This window comes from Manacus candei, unplaced genomic scaffold (assembly GCF_025592945.1).
Source record: "Manacus candei isolate 608988 ecotype Guabito, Panama unplaced genomic scaffold, ASM2559294v1 h1tg000019l, whole genome shotgun sequence".
Lineage (NCBI taxonomy): Eukaryota > Metazoa > Chordata > Aves > Passeriformes > Pipridae > Manacus > Manacus candei.
In genome coordinates this window covers 4,208,656-4,229,032 of record NW_026138067.1, presented here as the reverse complement: position 1 = coordinate 4,229,032, position 20,377 = coordinate 4,208,656, and the positions used below count along the sequence as shown (strand labels likewise).

The window sequence follows — 20,377 nt, the reverse complement described above, 5'->3', positions numbered from 1 at the left end:
ACCTGAGAGCACTGTCCAAATGCTTCTTGTACTCTGTCAGGTTTGGTGCTGTGATGACTTCCCTGGGGAGCCTGTTTCAGTGCTCAGCCACCCTCTGCATGAAAATCCTTTTCCTAAAATCCAACCTAAACGTCCCCTGACACAGAATCATGCATTTCCTTGGGTCCTGTCACTGGTCACCACAGAGAAGAGATCAGTGTCTGCCCCTCCACTTCCCCTCCTGAGATAGCTGTAGACCACTATGAGGTCTCCCCTCAGTCTTCTCTTCTCCAGGCTGAATAGACAAAGTGACCTCAGCTGCTCCTCATATGGCTACCCCTTAAGGCCTTTCATCATCTTTGCTGCCCTCCCTTGGACGCTCTCTAAGAGCTTAATATCTTTCTTATATTGAGATGCCCAAAATTGCACACAGGACTCAAGGTGTAGCTGCACCAGTGCAGAGCGGAGTGGGACAATCCCCTCCCTCAACTGGATGGTGATGCTTTGCCTGATGCCCCCCAGGACACGCTCAGCACTCCTGCCTAGTGACTTGATTTTAAAAAATAAAGTACAAATTTTGATCATCAAATGTTACATTATACACAAACAATAACTGCATTTATAACTTAAGCAAAAAGATAGAAATTGAAATATTTTATAAGACAGTTGATCAGGAGTAAAGTCTAAGATATGTTGGTAACTTTGCTAAGTTGAATCTAAATCTCCTTCCTATTGTACCTGGGGAACAATAAGTGTCCAATAAGACCTTGCAGACATTAGTTTCCAAGTCAAAATGGTTTGTGCTCCTAAATATTTTAGTTATTTTCAATGCCAAAAACTGTGCTAAAGGCTTTTAACTATGTTTTTCCTCTCAAGGAGTAACACAACTATTCTATTTTCTCTTCATTTCGGTCTCATATAATGGAATTTGTTGATATGTAATGGCAAACTCTAACCTAGTTGAACAAAGACTACATAGGCTCTCTCTTACTTTATCAAGACTAGTGTGTTCATGGCCAATACAAGTCAGAAGGTGGCACATGCAATCTCTCCATAGAACCGTGTGCCCAGGTGCCAAACGAACACGGTCATTGGTGTAGCAAATTATCCAGATAACGGGACTTGCTAAAGTTGGAAGGCAGACTAGGCTTAACTACTTACCCTAAATGTACATAATATTGATGATATACTGGTTGACATTAGTTACTGAAGTTTCACTCGTGTGTTTGCACAACACTACGCTGAGTCCCACAGACACAGGTACTCAGCTTAGTTCCCTGCACTACATAAGTGCTGCTTTGCCATAGCAGTAGAAACAGATTCATTTTTCAGAAACTTGGTTTTAGCATAAGAGTAAGGTATCATAAATCATTAAACACTGGTGCTTGCTAACACACCATGAACCAATATTTCAGGAATTTCCCATTCAAAGGCTAAGCTAAAATGAATTATTTTGGTCCAATGGACCAACAGAGCAGTAAGTGTGAAAAAAACACTCTCCTGATTTGCAATGATTTCTGTGTATTTCTTTGGAATAAGATCTAATTCTGAGAAGACATAATTCTGACTTTTCTTACTTAAAAGGATGAAATATTTTCACTTAAATTGAATACCTACCTTAGATTCAAGTTAAAAATTAAGAAGAAAAAAAACCCCAAAACACCACCTGTCTCCTTCTTTCAGTCTGACATTAAAGCATAGCAACTCACAGGAATTACCTGTTTCTGTAATGGTCAATATTGAAACTTTCTATTTTACATTTGATTTTCGTATAGACATCCTGCATATCCACTGAGGCACTGAGATCTTCTAATTCACTGACAACACAAACTTCTGCAATAGTCAAAGAAAAAAAAATTAGTTAAATAATCTGAAACTTGCAGGATTTTAAGCAAAAAGTATATCTGAGACACTACATTTTGTAAATAGAATAATGCTACTTCTATGCAGAGTTTTCTCAAAAAGTCCTTTTTTATTTGAGTGTCACATAGATAGGTACCAGAAAAAAAACCCTAGAATCCAAACCTTTTTATATAAATATGTAGAGAAGTTTATATATGGGGTTTTCAGTTCAGGTGTTCATAGTAAATTTCCTGAATAAGAAAAGTAAAAATATATTTGCCAAGATATTTAATTATACTGGAGTTTTCTTTCTCTCATGTAATTAGTGTTTTAAAATCAAAGGTTCTTGAAAATTTGCTTTAACCACTAGTCATGTTATTTTTTCATGTATCTATGAGCAACATTGTTAATTACTAAGCAGTAGTGTTTCCTAGCAAAAAAAAAAAAAAAAGAAATTTGAAGTCCTGCAGTTTATGGAATCTGAGTTGCTTTCAAAAAATTACTGTTGGACAATAATCCAACTTTAATCTCAAAGAAAAAAAGATAAACTGTGTACCACACATATTTCTGCTTTCAGCAGAGAAGTTGAAACTTCTCCACTGAACTCCATATTAAACTTCCTATGACTGTTAGAATTACACTATAATGATTATGTTAAATTGAAATTTGAAATTATCAATACAAAACTACATGACTATATATGGACATACATGAAATAATTATTAAATCATATCAAAATGAAACATACATGCTTCTAAGGCAATAAATGCAGCATTTTATTGAGTAAATTAACCAACTTATTTCCAATTTAACATAATTATCTTTCCACATGGAGTGGGAAGTTTATGCCAAAGAACAATACTGCAGTTGTTGCAAAGAACATTATACACAGTAACCTAACTAGAGTTTATTGCTGTAGTTTAAATACAGATCCAACCCATTTTTCTGTGTTACAATGTTCAGTAATGTCAATACAAGCTCTGAATAGCTAAGAGTGTGCTGTAAAATAATGTATGAAATTCAAACCAGCACATTAGGGGGAAAAGTGCTGAATACCTGTGCCATTATTTCTAGGATCAGGAGCAAACAATTTTATAGTAATTTTTGGCAACATCCACTGCATCCATAGGCTGACACGTCCACTTGAGACTCCAATATTACTTGTTGTTTGTTCCAGTGTAATGGAGTCTGAGAATGGAGAATCATCACCACCCTGAAGAGAATCACCCTATGAAACAGAAGCAATAGCTGAGGAAAACAGTACTGCTTTTTAGCATTTCACTTCTTTCTTCTCTCAAGACTGATGCAGATGCCCAAACTATATAAACACAGACTCACAAATAGTATATTTGAATCAAGCCATTTTTAACATCAGGAAAAAATAAACAAAGTAGAGATAATAGACTTTGGCAAAGACTATATGGTAAAATTTTAAGGTTCCATGGCAGTTCCACAGCTTTCCTCACTAATTCTACACTGTGGAAACACTATCATCAAAAACATAGGCTGATAGAAATATTTGGAGATGCAAAAGAAAAGGGATATGCAGGTTTGTGCATATCCGAAAGGCAAAGGAAGAAAGAGTTATTGGAAATACCAAGTGAAGAGCCATCCAATAGGACCATAACACCTATACTATGTACACACTAGGTTTAGGTTATTTTTTCCCCTTCTATGTGCTTCCCTGTAATGGCTTGGGAAAGAGGTTTCAAAAAATAAAAGTTTTTTCTAAGAACTGGAAATATTTTAGTTGCTACTTTCTAAAACTTTGGGTTTTTTAAAAATAACATAATTGTCACTTGCAATACTCCTAAATATAAGAAATGTTGACAAATGTGCTTGATTTCTGTGCCATCAATTATCTCTGTTCATTCCCTAAAACATTAAGGGTTCAACAAAGAAGGTTAATTAACAAAGGTTAATGTTTTTTAGGAAAAGAACATGACAAATGAAAGCTATACTGAAAATCTTGTTATGTGGGCTTATTAGAGCAATGCAGGCATGTTCTGATAATATTTACCAGCCATAAGACTTCATCCTGCTCCTTTGCTGGATATTACTGTCTTCAATTAGGGAAGGAAAGATGCAAACATATAAATGCTCATCAGCTCCGAGTGTTTACAGCCTATTAAACTGAATGTAATGGACACCTAAGTCACTGATGTCAACCAAAAGACACTAAACATCCAGCAGCATCTTCACTTGCAACTCCACCATGTGTTGCAAGTTTACTTCATTCAAGCACAAAAGAAAGGAGCAAGGTACAGTCACTTTGATCCACTAAGATCAAGTTGTCTCTAAGATTCACAGATCAATAAACACTCAAAGTCTTAATTTTCATTGAAGGTTTGGGGGATTAGACAACATAAATTATGATGAACAACATGTTTGAGATTTATCTAATTACTAGCAAAGATTATTTCTATGGCAGACACTGGAAATCAGATCAACACAGCAAGCATTGCAATTGGACTGAAACAATTTTAACCTCTCAGGCAAGAAGCAAGAATGCACTCACTTTAGCTTCAGATGTTCCAGGAAAACTTACTTCCAGCAGTAAAATTAAAAATGTGACAATACTTGCCTCATTCTGCAGTCCAAGACTAGAGAATGTGAGCATGGAAATTCTGTTAGCAATCTATTTTCTGGATGGGTAGAATTTATCTCAAACCAAATGACATAACTCATATGGAAGCATTTATGTTGACAAATCACATTTTCAATCAACTCAGGCCTACGATTTAATTGTAGGTTTTCTAAGCTCTTAAGAGGACACAGAGAAACAGCAAAGGTACTTTATCTGTGTGTAGCAACCTTTACTCTTGAAAAACTCAGTGATACTTACCACAATTGGTAAGAAACCATCTATGTTGTCAACAGCTGACACAGAGAACTTACCATTCCAGGTATTCATTCATATGAGGAAAGGAGAGCTCACACAACTAACATATGTTCCTGGAAAATAATACCTAAACACAAGACTATAATACCTGGACCAGTTCAACACATGTAATATGAAGTGCTGAACTGAAAATTAAGACCCAGTTCACCTTCAATTATCTATGGTGACAGTGGTTTTGCATTAATCAAAATGCATGAAAGAAAACAGGTATATTTCTATTTATTTTTATATTTCTTACATAAGGCATTATTGCTTACAGCTCTGAACAGATTACCAGTTGAGCCATAGGTGACCATCTTTTGAAAAACTATTAGACTCCAGAGGTGCAAAAAGCATTTATTCCCTACCATCTCATTGAGCTAACTTCTTTACACAATCCCACCTGAGATCCCTCTCCAAATCATGGACTTAGCATAACCCTCCTGCTTTTATTTTCTGTTTACTCTTCCTTCTTCTGTTTTACTCTCATATTGTCTGCAAATTTAGCTTATTAAATGTAGTAGGGCCTGTCTCCTGCTGTGTATCTAATAATATTTAATGCCTACCACAGCAGGACATCTAATTGGAGAAACATCAGATAGTTCATTTCACTAAGACGCATCCAACTCCAAAGTATGAACAGCACATTGAACGTAGGGCACACAACAAGATGAAAAAATAAAGGTGTGGTAGAACCTGCTAAATAACACATTCAGGGGTTAACTCCTTTCTGCCAAACTGTAACTCATATTTCCTATTTGCTTCTCCAGCAAAATCCTTCCTGCCTCTTTTCAGATCTTTTCGTCCAGAGACACCTATCTCTGAATACTGTTTGCTAACTATGTCCTTGCAAGACATATCCTACTGTCTTCACAAAGAACTCTACTCTCTGTAGAGTCCCTTAATTATCCTACAAGGCAGCACTGACAGAAACATGGTAGTAGATATCTTTTCAACACTGTAAGCAAAACTCAGTTTTCTTTCTTCAAGGATGCTGGTACCTGTCCTTAGAACAAAAAAATATGGGGAAGTAGCCTTGGAGAGTGTCAGGCCTGGATGTTCCCCAGCATCTGAAAGGATGTAGGTAGAGCTGGTTCTCCAGATCTAACCAATGTTAGTCCTTATTGCTTCTCCTGAAATGGCAGGCTCCATTAATAAGACAGTGACATAAGCCAGGAGACAACCACCCAGCCATTTCGCTTGTTCTCTGACTATCCCTGTCAACCCTCTTCAGACATTAACCTGCCTCCCTTCTGACTATGTACTCTACCCACTTGTAAAGCTACAAAACGTAGGAGTAAAAAATGCCTTTCAATAATTTCCCACACCCTCCTAATTTGCCTTTGAATGACTGCCCTAAAAAATGATGCTTCTGTGTTGGAGTTTTGTCGGGGATGCCTGTTCTCATCAAACCTCACATGTTCTAGAGATGGTGCAGTTAACAGTACTTTGGAATGGGGGGATCCCTTCAGCAGGGTAGCTCTGAAGAAAGGAGCCAGCGAAGGAGAATTTCCCTTCACTGAGATCTTCAGATGGATTTCACAAGGTATCAAGAAATAAAAGCCAATTAATGGTTAAGAAAAGAGAAAAACAATACTTATTTAAACCTGAGAATATGCTTATATACAGTTCAAGACAAAGTTCAAACCAATGCTGATGTTCTGTGCACCCATTTGCGGCTCTCAGGTCTTTGCATTCTATAAAAAGCATTTATCTTCCTTTTTTTTTTTTAGTCTGAAAAATTTTTCAAGTTTTTTTTTTTTTTTGAACTGTAAACACACTTAATTTTGCCAAGCCATAACTTATAAACTGTGATGGAACGGGTGGTAACGAGAGACGGTCTCCTCCTCATCTTCCACTCACACCCTCACTCTCCCACTGAACATGTTCCAAAATGGATTTTGTATGAAAACCAACTTTGTTCTAAAATTTTGGCAGGTCTCTACATTTCTGATAGTTAAAAAAGAAGACGACAATAGTTGATGAAACTTAAAGCAGTACACTTAACAGCAAATATGTACTGCCACTGTGGCAAGTTTTGAATTTTATATTTGGGTTCTTTTATTTCCATAATTTAATGTGTTCAGCTGTTTCATGCATTTTCTTGGTTTTTTTCTTCCACAGAGAGCTGTTTTTTATTTAGTGGTTTGAGTATATAGATAACTTTGTTCTGTAGAAAATTGAGGCTATAATTTTCCCACACTTCTTTAAGATTTTTTCTCTGAAGATATTAAATTACGTACTATGCCTCTCAAAGAATCAGTCAGTTGATAATTCTGGCACAAGGTTACTTAAAACAGTATTGTGAGACTCTTGAAGAACTGCATTTATCCAGCATAACCCCAGCTATATATTAAAAGCAAATTAACCAGGAAGGTGTAACCAAATTTAAAAGCAGCAAATCCTGAATTTTAGGGAGTGTGGCCTCTACTACCTTCCAAGCTACTGTATCTATGGATTTCACAAAAAACCAAAGTTACAGGTACTGACCCAGATGTCTCATTAGAAACTGGACCTGCAACTGCCAGGTTCTACCTCAGACCCTGCAAGTCCTAACCAGGGCCTCAACTCATTTGGGCTCAGCCTCGCCCTGCAATTCCGTACTCTAGCGTGTTCCCACACAGTATTCCAGGTCACTCACACGTCCTACCCCTTGGACTAGCTAGCATGTCAGTATAGCTGAAACTGCAGTAAGCTGAGGCTTTCAGCAATAGCCTCTTGATTGCAGCCACGGCAGGTGCAGAGCTTATCAAGAGACACTCCCAGCTGCTCAACATCTTGTTCTTGTCAGATGTGATGGGGTTGCAGCCTCTACACATCCCCCACTTCAACAGTTTAACGTGAACATACTACCTATTTTTTTTCTGACATTAAAACATGCATAAACAGTTGAATTGACCCATTCTCCTTCTCAGAGGCAGATGCTCCTCTGAAGACAGGTATGTCATATGGCTGTCCTTTGGGATGCAAAAAAATGAAAAAGATGGGATTTCTTCTTAGCCTTCTGTTAATGGTACAACCACAACCATTGGGCAGAGCCACAGGACCTGAAAAACTGATGGTCTGCAGAGCTGACATCCTTTTCCTATTTTTTCCCAAATAAGCTGAAGTTCTTAGATTTTTTTTGCCATGAAAAACTAAGAAATTGAAGTGAGAAGGAAGACTATGCTCTTGTTTCTCACGGAGTTTCAATTTTCAGTTTGGATTTTCAGCACCCAGCGTGGTATTGTTAAATATGTTTATGCATTAATTTTGTGCTCTGTTTCCAGATCTACTGAAAAATAAAGCCAGAGTCAGAAACCCCGAACTATTTTCCCACAACTTCTCATGCCAAGTTCTAAAATACACAATTTAATTCTTTTACCAATTGTTGCAAATTGACCAATATACTGAGTTTATTTTCTTAACAGAATTTATCTTTGTTCATCAGGAAGATCCAAACATATGAGGCCTTCATCCTTGGCCTGCCTAAAGCTCAGGGATGATCACAGTTTGGCCACACTAATGCTATGCCTTATCAAAATAACTTCTGCGTTCTTGCTCAATCACTGAGTTTCCCCAAGGACTAAACACTTCTACCACTGTTTGTACTTAAGTAAACAGTAACAAGTGGCCTGTTGTAGTCTGTACTACCTTTGCTTTTGCAGTTCCAAAGGAGGGATGGTAAAAATGATTAACTGTTTCCAGCCCTCCAGTATTTAAGCTGCTCACTGATGTTTCCCTGTTCTACCAGCACGCCAGACTAAGTCAGTAAGCTAGATAGCTTTATCCACATCGGACTGTGGAGTTCACCGTCAAGTTGTCAGCAAGAAAAGATTTAGACACAGCTTAAAATATAAATCATTCACAGATCATATAAACAAATTACTTTTTTCTTGCTATTTAATATAAACAGTTGTGCAAGTTTGCTTTCTTCCGATTCATTTATAGCAAGTCCATTGCAGCTGAAAGAAGCTCTAAAAATAATCATGTGTCTCCTACAGAACAAAACATGTTAAAAATCTCTAAACTTAAAAAAACCCCAATACCCATTGACAGACTTCAGGATTTTAAGGCTCAAAAATGTAGAAATTTATAAACAAAATACAGACTCTGATAAAAAAAAAAATGTCCAAACTTCTGGAAAATTTCCCTATGAAAAATATATTATTATTTAATTACTCTACATACTACTTTGCTGCTTTTTAGCAATAATGACTATAAAATATATAGCTACAAGGTAAAATTGTGCCAGATGCACTCAATTTGTATATATTAACCTTTCTATTTCTTTCATTTAAAACATTACTGTTACAATAATCTGAAATCAAGTTAGAATTTACAAACCCAGGATGGTATCAAACTACATGGACCTAGATTTGCTACCACTGATTTCTTTGTGATTAATATTAGGCCAATACTAAGTACTTCTAAATTTCTAAAGACCAAAATAGGCATCAATAAGTAATCAATACTAGCATTTTAGAAATATGTTAAGTAGACAGTATCTAAAGAGATTAAAAGTAAAGTATTTTTCCAATCGAGCAAGGTTGTTTGTTTGGTGGCTTTAGGTCTCCTGGATAGTGAGACCCTACGCTCTAACTGCCTCATCTGCTTTTATTGCTCTCTTAATTGAATTCAGAGTCTGTGGAAAAGGAAAGGTGTGGTCCTGTTTCAACCAGCAGCAAAACCAAGACAGGCATATATCAGACCCAGGAAAATGATGGAATGCTGCTCCAGAATTCTCAGCTGCCTCTCCAAAGCTGCCTCCACCTGTTCACTGAAAGCATGCCTCTTTCAGTCATACTCAACTTCCATGCAGTATCACTTCTCAGCTGGTTAACTTTCCTGACATCCCAGTTCCTATAATCACCATGTGAGGTCTTAAAGGTAACTTCTGCCTTCCTGTCTCCAAACACTACCAATCCCTTCTCATGGCTCAGCTTTTCTACACCAGTCTCTTACGACTACTTGAAGACTACCGTGACACATGAAGTTGACAAGCATTTAGGTTACTCTGACATCCCCTACTCCACTTCTACATTTTTGAAATTAAAATTACTTCTTCAGATGGTACCTCGGAAAATACTCAGCCCTCAATTATACTTTGGTGTAAGATAATTCAATTTGGGTTTTAAAATACTTGTTTGGATTTCACCAGTTAGGCTCTTGTGAACAAACAGGTTCTCCGGATAACAAGTCATATGTCTAAGATAGATGTTATATACAACAATCTGTACTTGGATAGACTGCGGAGGACTACATGTTCACCCAGAAGAAAAACTTGGCCCCAATGAAAATTGCATGATGTAACAGACTTACATCTGCAGCCCATTAGGCAACTTGACAGGTATAACTAGCTGCTGTACTTCACAGGAGACAAAACAATTTAAAAAATCTGTCTACATTTCTTGTCTACAAGGCCTGTCGACTTATTTTGCCTACTCTTGGGGCAGAGCTCTGTAGCTCTATGTACAAATCATCTGTTACAGGGTTCTGTGCACATTTGAACATACTAAGGAGGTTAGTTTTCTTCATAGAATGTCTATAATGTCTAAAATTATACTATATGGACTATAGCTGAGGCACTCAGCAGACTGAAGTAGTCCAAAGTAGTACCTGTGGACAGCAGAAGTAACCCAATTCTCTCATCTACTGCTAGGTATGGTGATAGTAATTAACTTAGCAAAAGGAACGGGGAAACTAAGTGATTAACTTCTCTCAACAGGTTTCATTGATGAAAAAGAATGAGGGGGAACACTTCTTAGCTAATTTTTCAGTACATATATTTTTAAATTCTCAACAATCCTTACCTCAAGGAACAGGACAGGAACCATGTCACTATAATGAAAACCTAGCTGGTGCTTTGATAAGAAATATGTTGAATAAGTTCAGAGACAGACACCAACCACAAAAGAGAATGTGTGATGGAAATATTGCCAACCATTATGTTATAAATTATTTAATTTATATTGGCTAAAATATTTTATTAGAAATGTGAGAAGAAAATACTGTTCCTTTTACTATTTCTTTCTGGTTGGCAAAGTGTGATTCTCTTACTTCTTTCCCCTTCCCACCTCAACAGTACTATAGAACTCATAGACATCAGGACTGTGCCAGAACAATGTTCCTGGCGACCTTACACAAGAAGATCTGCAAAACTTCATTGTATAGCTTCAAAACACTTTGAAATTTATTTTTACTGATGGCCACTAAAGGATTAAAAAGAAACAAAAACTCAGGTAAAGCAATGACTATATTGACTTAAAATGTTGGTAGAATGCTCAGGGTAATTTTCCCTATGGCTTAATAAAAATCCATTTGGAAAATGTTACTTTGGTTACATCATCTAGAATGTGTTAACTTGGTCACCCTATTCGGTGATTCAACTCATTCCAACTGGTAGCTTGACAAAATTAGTCCTAAGAGTGAAGGGATAATTGGCTTTTTGAGGTTTGTTTTGTTTTAAATCTCAGGCTTTAAATACAGGAAAGCAGTAGGTCAAGACAAGCTTTGATGTTCTTTCCCATAACACTCAAATCATTTAAATGAATCCTCCACTGGCCACCCATTCTTTTTTACCTTACAGTACCATTAACTTTTTAAAAAAAAAAATCACAAAGCTGGTATCAAAGGTGGCCTTGAAAAATAAATATTGACTCACAAATTCATAGAAATGATAGTACCTGAAAAGTCAAATACAGCATTGTTGTAGCTACTAGTCTTATAAGAATATAAACTCTGGTTTGAATTCCCATGGCAAAGGTTTTCTCCAAGTCTCTCCAACTTTTTCAGTGACAGCAATTCAAAATGTTCACCCCTCTCTTTTTTACTGTTAATTAAATCCCTTTACACCCTACATCCTGTTTTGATTTTAATCACCTCAATAGACCTAATATTCCCATCGAAATCAGAAATGGAACAAAATTTTCCTCAGTTACTGGGCCAAAAATACTACCCTCCTACTTGAACAATTCTATGAATCTTTTCCTGACAATTTGAAAATTAGCCTTCTAATTCTTATTTTCAATTTCTGACAAAACTTCTTACAATCTCAAGTATCTGTCCACATTTACTTTATTCCACCTTCCTGTCTCCACTAAACAAATGACACCTGCCTCAGTATGTTGTACACTTACATATCCCTTTCAAAACAACATTACTATTCTAATAATTCTGGACTTGAAAAATGCCTTTTGCTTCTTGACCTGCACACACTAACCATAACTTTTTGACACAAGCTAATATGCACTCACTTCAAAGAGAAACGATACAGACAAATAATAAATATAGGAGCAATACAGCAAATTCTTTTTTTTCTTCTTTTCTCTCCTCCCTCTTGTTCCACCAAAATGCATAATAAAGTATTCTTCATTATTTTATTGGGCCAAAGTTACTTTCCATCCGGACTCTACTGCTCTTTCTAATTCCTACTTGACTGCATACCACCACATGATCAGAACTCACATTACACATTTTTTAAAGAAATAAAATACCTCTGTAGTGGTCCCAATGTCAGCAGATGGGCTGTATGTACTGGTATCTGGTGGAGCGGTACCAACACTACTTTTAACTGGAGAACTAGGAGGAGCAGGCCCTGTCATGGTTTCAGTATAGACAGAAGATTGATATAGAACTCCTTTCCTCTGAATTTTATTCAAAACTTTACTTGTGATCTCAGCCAGTTCATACAGAAGCTGCACCTAAAGGAAAAAATAAAATTTAATTTTAACATGAAGCTTTCCTTAATGTGTGGAAGGAAAAATCATCCAAGTTCTCCACTGTGACTTAGAATATAGCAAAACTGAACTTCTCACTATTTATAACACTCTGATAAGCAATTACACTGCAAATAAAATAATTAGCCTCAGTTACAATACAGTTATTTTGGTAAAAATAATCTGTGCTGTGTGTAAACATATGGTACATAGATCAAAAACATAAACAGAAACATGGTTTTATAAAAATTCTACTAGTATATATATTATAACAATGGAACAAAGGTAATTTATTGTATAGTTCATATGTATAGATGCTGCCTGTAGGAGAAGGCAAACATATAAACTTTATAAAACATTAACAATGCAAAAATTATTCATTTAAATTGTTTTAAAATAATGCAGCATGTGAAAGTGCTCTGGTTTTGGAAGAATATCCATTATCAACTCAATAGTCTCCTGGCATATGTCATTCCAATATTCAGAAACACACTGTTTAACTTGCACACTGTTTGACTCAGTTCTAAGATATTTACACAAGTTTTTGTAAATAGGCATAAATCATGGAATTTGTATGACAACATACTGCAATATACTGTATAAAACAAGTTCAGAGAAAACTGCAAACAATATATAAGCAGATTCACAGCTGGATACCATACCCAACTTGCCATTATAAAAAATTGGAATTCTCATATTTATAAGAACCTTAAGCCTCGGGACACTTATACTCCATGAAGCTGGCTTCTTATGTGGGCAGAACAGATGCAGAAAAACACTGTTGTCAATCTACATTTGATACAAAACAGTACTCGATTTTGTGCATGAGAATGTGTGATGTCTCAAAGTACATGCTGCAGCCCTTTCTTAGAAGGTGAAGTGCTGGAATTTTATAAAAACCTTCTTAATTCATCTTGGATTTTCTTTTGAAGTTTCAAGGCTTACACAGAGCAGGTCGTATAATCTTGTGACAGAATTTTTCTTTAAAGGAGGTAAACTTCCCAGTACATTTTTTTGTCTTCATATACAAAGCAATCTACAGACAGACAACTCTGGCTGTGACAAAAAGCTCTTTCAGTTATGCTTAAAAATATTTTGTGTCTGTAGCACTCCGATATGCACTGGCAACCTTTAAATTACCAAATTCAAATGTCTAAGTTTTCCCAAGTCTTTTCCATGTGATGCAGAAAGATCATCTAATAACATCCCCACGATTGATTGACTAGTATAACATTAACTGGTGTTGACGCTTTGCTGAAAAAATGTCTCTAGAAATTTAATACTATACAGGCAGACATCCAAATCATACATGCTTGCAACTTCCCCTGTCCCTTTTTTTTTTTCAAGAAACCAAAGGATAATTTAAGTTATACTTGTCTCAATGAAGCAGGACCTTCAGAAAATTATTTATGCTACTGTTCATAAAGGCACAATGTAATGCAAAAAACAAGGAATTTGTGTTTACATCTATACTCACATAACAAGGTGAAAAGGTTTGTTATTAGTTAATCCAACACTGAAAGGTTTAAATCTTATTGGGGTTGCAGTACTCATAATCATTAAAGTTAATAATTACTTATATTTTCAGGGAGATTTTTTAAAATTGCTCAGGCTACAATTCTTGTAGCCACTGTGAAACAGTGGCTATTTCAGACAGCAGTAGCTGTATCTCTGAACTTCACCAGCAACATGACAGTGAAGTAGTATGACCAAAATACTCTATGCTGCTCTGAAACTAGAGGCAAAATAAGTTCACCAAATGAAAAGGTACACTTTTTATCAAAGGATCTGATTTTCAAGGAGGTATGTTTAAAAGTAGAAGATACAAAAAGGCCTCACACCAAAAGCTTTTTAAAACCAAAAAGACAGCACGTGTCTACATGTAAATAAAATTTCAGAACTTCAGATAAAGAGTTAAAGTTACATCCTTGATTATTTTTAACACACTATTTTATTCCACTGGTCGTTACTCATTAAAATGGAAGGATTTCTACCTCATGTTGGTTGCACTTTTTCAAATGAGTAGCCTTAGTAGTTTGAAAATCCATTTCTGATTATATATAATGTAAGGCCTCTCTCCCTTGTGTTTTTGAGCATAACAGTTAATATATAATTATTATATTTAGAACACTCTATTGATGAGAATAGAAATGGTAGGACAAAAATAAGAATAACTCTGCCAGTAGTTTTTTAAAAAGGTTTCCCCCTCTCACTGCTTCCAATTCCTCCCCAGCAAAACCACACAGAACTCAATAAGACCCCACTGACTATTTGGCAAAATCTGTAAAGCTCAATATGTCACAGTATTTTATACTTTAAAAATAACACATTGCTACAAAATTGAAAACTACAACCAAAGACAATTTTGCACACTGGAAGTATCTATTGACTGCATGACTATCAGAACATGGTTTCATATTAAATCATTATAGTCGTATAAATAAAATACTTCACCTTTGCTACTTTTTAATAAATTCACCAAATAGCACCTACTTTTAAAGCTGTCATCTATAGACAAAATACAGCTCGTCATTTAAGGAATCAAATTTCATAGTTACTCTGTATTTATAACTATCAAATGTTGTTTATGTAACTGTATTTTTCATTTTCTGTTCTGCAACATCTGGTAAAGAAGACTGATGGCTTTTTTTCCCCTTGTTTTTCCATAAGTAAAGCAGAAAGGACATGTGAAACACATGTAAAGGAGAAAAAACAGTTCAAGAACCTTCAGTAAACTCAAATAATTTGTCTGCATCCTTTCAGTCATTAGAACACATCGGTAAATTAATAACATCACAGTGTACAAGGACATCCTTTAAGACAACAACATTTGGTCTGATATTCCACTGTACAACTTCATTTTAACATTTCACTATGCTCATGATATGATTTATATGCAGCTTACAGTTTAAAATTTTAGTGCAACTATTTTCGTACAGTTTGCAAAACAAATTACTTGATTACACTTAATAGAAATACTTGAAAAATGCTGTTTGTTTCAATTTTCTTTTTAATGCACAACTCAAATTTAGATAAGGCTTGCACTTGTAACAATGCTCTGCTTTTAATATTATTAATTAAAAACCTACTCTATTTGGATCTACAGCAAACTTGGTCCAGGTAAGTAAAATACAGGGTGCACTTTCTGAAAAATCTAAGAACACCTTTGCCTCTTAATAAACATAAATGAGGTGGTAACTTCTGTTTACACACATTCATCTCAGGTTTTTTCCCCTTTATTACTGGACATCTTTGTTTGCCTAAAAACCACTTCATGTTGGAAGAAATGTTACTTCTATGTAAATGTAGTAAAAAAATTACATTCAACCACTTCAATATATGAATCCACAGTGACAGTAGATCAGTACCAAAGCATTTAGTGGTACATCTGCAATTCATTTCACTCCATCAGCCAAAAGATGCATTTATACTACAGCTATTACATGTGGAGAAGAGTTTAAATTACAAAACTTGAGAGACCTTCAAAGCAAATCTTAATCTAAGCACCTTGATCTTGATGGCCCAGTTAAAAAAAAAAAATAAGATAGAGACCCTCTTCATGAAAATGCAGAACAATTGTACTTAAATCAAGCTATTTTTAATTTCCTTTCATAAATCAATTAAATGTACCAACCTGGGGGTTGGAGCATTTTATTTCAAGGGACTCAAGGTCGACATGGAGGCAGACAACAAACGAGTGTCTGGATTCTGGCCCCGAAGGAAGCAGTTTCTGTGAAGTCACAGCTAAAGTAGAAGTACAGCCCATTGGTTCCACTAAATTAAGTGTCATCTGTTGTCCAAGAAGAGTATATATACTGAAATGATGCAGACTAATTGTCCATGGAAAAGCATCACCTAGTCAGTAAAAAGAAGGGAAACAGTTAAACAATTGCTTCATAAAAACTAGGTTATTAATTCCACACAACTCAGGAAAGGTCTTATTCTAAATCACCTTAGAAGTCACAGCAAATGCAATCAACAACCATTAAACTGATCCCAAACTCTCACAAATATAATTCAACCATCAATTCCATGCTATTTCAAAATCTAAACAATAGCAATAATTTTTTTACAACTTTTAAAAAATTAAAATCCATTGGGAATTTTAACCCAAACTGTGAACAAATGTACAATATTGTACTTAAAGAAGTCCTTTCGCTTCATGCAATTTTCCCCAAACTGACGAATATCTAGAAACCACTCCCCACTTATTTCAGCATATGGATGCAGTTCAGAGGCAGTTCCTTCTCTTATATACTTATATATATTTACAGTTTTTAAGACAAAAAAAGTGAATTCTTTCCTCCAAAAATCTACAGCCTGCATCTCAACACAGTGGTGCCACAGAGCCACTGCTCAGATGAGACTGATCACAGCGTAGCTTTTTCCACTGCCTCCACTTCCTGGGAACAGAATGGTGATGGATTTTCTAAAAACAGATTGCTATATTCATACACTTAGCACTTCATTTCTTACATTTAGGAAGAAGCCTACACAGAGAAATACCTGGCACACTGTCATGAATCATTATCAAGAATAATCAGCGAGGGAATTGGCAGTGTACAGATGAACAACAAAATGCCAGCAGCTTCCATACAATCAGTTTTCTTTAGATAGTCAATAGATTACACAGATTACACAACCTGAAACAGAATCCCTATGGTGGGTTGACCCTGGTTGGATGTCAGGAATCCACTGTTACCAGAAAGCCACTGTTATCACTTCCCTTACTCAGCTGGAGTAGGGAAAGAAAATATAACCAAAGGCTTGTAGGTTGAGTATGGACAGGAAGAGATCGCTCACCCGCTACTGTCACAGGCAGAACAGAATCGACTTGGAAAGTTAATTTATTGCCAGTTAACACCAGAGTAGGGAAATAAGAACAAATCAAAAATCATCTTCCTTGCACCCCTCCCCTCTTCCTGAGCTCAACTTCATTCCCAAATTATCTACTTTCTCCCTCTTGAGTGGCACACGGGGACAGGGAATGGGGGGTTGTGGTGAGTTCATCACATGTTGGTTTTGCTGCTTCTTCCTCTTCACACTCTTCCCTTGCTCCAGCATGGACTGCCTCCCACGGGTGATAGTCTTCCACAAACTTCTCCAGTGTGGGTTCTTCACACAGACTTCATGAACTGCTCCAGCATGGATTCTTTCCAAGGGGTACAGCCCTGCCAGCAAAACCTGCTCTAGCATAGGCTCCTGTCTAAGTTTTGATTTGGCTCCCCACCAAGTCCCCAGGACCCAGCACAAAAACCTCCAGCAAAGAGCAAAAGAGAAAAAAAACTATGAAAAAAATCCAGGCTAGCTGGACTATATTAAAATATATATGTATTTACGTATAGTAGTTATATACAGTTGAAATACTATATACAATCCTAAAAGGGAAAGGGAAGGGGGAAAAAAAGGACAAAAAAGAAGGAGCAAAAACAAAACAGATAACGCACAATCAAAAACTCAGAATCTAGTGAACTAAAAAATTAGCAAGAGAATATCTTACTACTTTCCTTGGGACAACAGAAATTGCACTGAATGACTGTCAGCACCCTCCACCTCCCAAGGTCCACGAGGCCTCACCAGGCCCCACTCTCCCACACAGCAGAACCGACAGCAGGGAACCTGCACCTCCAGAGCCACCGCAAGGGAAGAGAGGAAGAGGCTTCTCTCTCCGTCTATTTATATGTTGGATTATGTAAAAGAATAGGATGGGCTACTTCCTTCCTTCCTTCCTGGCAACCAGGAAGGAAGTCCTAAATACAAAACCATTACAGCTCCTCTCTCCATAGGTTCACAGGTCCTGCCACAAGCCTGCTCCAGCAAGGGCACTCCAAGTGGTTACAGCCTCCTTCAGTACTCATCTACCTGCTCTGGTGTGGCGGGGTCCTCCATGAGCTGCAGGATGGATATCTTCTCCACTACAGACCCTCATGGACTACAGGGGGACAACCTGTGTTGTCACCATGATCTTCACCACAGGCAACCCTTTACTGAAGCACCTTCTCCCCTCCCTTCTTCTTTGACCTTGGTGTCCACAGATTTGTTTCTCACACATGTTCTCGCTCCCCTCTCCTAGTTATTGTGGCACAGCCATTTTTTTTCACTCTTACATATATTATCCAGAGGTGCTACCGCCATGTCTGATGGGCTCAGCCTTGATCAGCAGTGGGTCCATCTGGAGCTGGTTCAAATTGGCTCTGTTAGACATCAGGAAAGCTTCTGGCACGTTCTCACAGAAGTCCACCATGCTACCAAAACCTTGCCATGTAAACCTGATACATTTTCACATATGATAACCAGGTCCCAGTGAAAAAAGTTAGGCTTTTGGAGAAACACTAAGTCAAAACCCAACGAATGCTCAAAAGAAGTGAGGAAAATAAGTCAATGAAAGGTATGTGGGTAATCCTCACTTTACCTGAAACAGACATGGGTTTTTGCTCTTCAAAAGGGTAAGAACATAGTATTTTAGGGGGGCTTTGTTATTTTGCTGTTGTTGTTGTTTTCTTTTCTTTTCTTTAAAGAAAAGTCTTCATTCCATTTATCAGATTTCTGCTGAGGAAGTTGGGTCTTTTTGTTGCAACTTAACAGAGAGTCTGTGCCCAGCATACTCAATTTTCAATTCACCAAGAGAAACTGCCTGTCCCAATATAAAGTACCATAAAAGCAGCTGGAGGCAGTCTTAGATCCAAACACAGCAGACCAGTGAGCATCCACAAGCCTCAGCCTTGCCTGAAACAGTCTTCTTCTTTGTACAGAAAACATTCATCTGGATGAAGAGGACAAAAATTCTTCCTATATGACAATTCAGAAAGTTATTGGGTATGAGGTTTTTTTTTTTCAAGATTTGAGCCTGAAGACATGAGTCCAAGTCAGTCTAATACTCCAGAAGCATGGGAGCTGGTCTTGAGAATCAGAGGAGAAAATGGCAGACAAATACAAATATGCACTGGAATGGGCCCATTGGAGTCTCACAGGACAGTAAAAATTCAAACCAGTGTTTTTAAACAATATATGGAGAGTGTGTTTGCTTTCTGGTGTGGCCTACAGTCAGTACTGTCCTGCTGAGAAATCAGAACACCAAGAAATAGGACAAACTGTTAACTGTGATTATTTAAAGAAATTAGAAGAGTTTTGAAATTAAAATAAAGCTGGATTCCAACATCTTTTTGCCATATTATTTTAGTAAGACTTTTATTCTATTTTATTGTTTATTTATGTATTTTATTGTTTCTTCCATAGGTGGCATCAGCAATAAATTTATATGGTCAGGAGTATATATCAGAAAAGTCTGTGTGTCTCACCCTAAGCACAACCTGAACACTTTAGGAGTTTATTTTGAAGCTATTACATTCTGAAGAATTCAGCTCAAAGTAACTTGAAAATATTTTGGAAAGTTTTCAGATTAAAAGTCTTGAGGCAGTTAATTTGTGTTTTTTTCCAAGTTCTGTCAGCCAAGAAATACAAAATATTAATTGTAATAGATGGAAAAATTTCAAATGCAAAGTCAACCCTGATGACATGTTTCTAATTACTACTCATGAATTTTGTTTTTCTCTGTGACCACCACAGTAAATTCACATAGTTTATATTTCATGGATTAGAAAGAAAGAATATCTAAGGAAAAAACTGAATGTTAGCTCTACTAGGCTGCGCACACTATCTACCTGAAAAGGAAAAAACCAATAAAATTTATCAATGAAACCACAGTATGTTAAAAAAACCATTGTAGTAAAGATATGGTGAATTTACAACCATAAAATTCCCCCTAATGTCATCAATTACCTCTTCTTCAGCTCCATATACATTATGTGCCCATTCTAACATTATACTGGAACTGCCCACCTGAAAAATCCTTGTTTTGTTGTTGTACCTATGTCTTATTTTTTGTAAAAAAACTTGCACTCGTTTGCAAATTTCTTTTGTGAAACAATTAAAAAAACTAATTCAAAGGGTCTACACATTAAAAGCAACATCACTTGTA

The 20,377-nt window shown here is 36.5% G+C and overlaps 1 protein-coding gene across 3 annotated transcripts in view; it reads right to left on the bottom strand.

Moving 5' to 3' along the window:
* Positions 1–20,377, bottom strand: part of VPS13B (vacuolar protein sorting 13 homolog B) — a 428,152-nt gene that overhangs the window by 190,848 nt on the left and 216,927 nt on the right. For all 3 annotated transcript variants that reach the window (XM_051785196.1, XM_051785198.1, XM_051785197.1), the window contains exons 24-27: positions 16,034–16,254; positions 12,178–12,384; positions 2,878–3,049; positions 1,698–1,812 (exon numbers count right to left, since the gene is read on the bottom strand). In XM_051785196.1, coding sequence (XP_051641156.1) covers positions 1,698–1,812; positions 2,878–3,049; positions 12,178–12,384; positions 16,034–16,254 — 715 coding nt within the window. The remainder of the gene's footprint in view (positions 1–1,697; positions 1,813–2,877; positions 3,050–12,177; positions 12,385–16,033; positions 16,255–20,377) is intronic.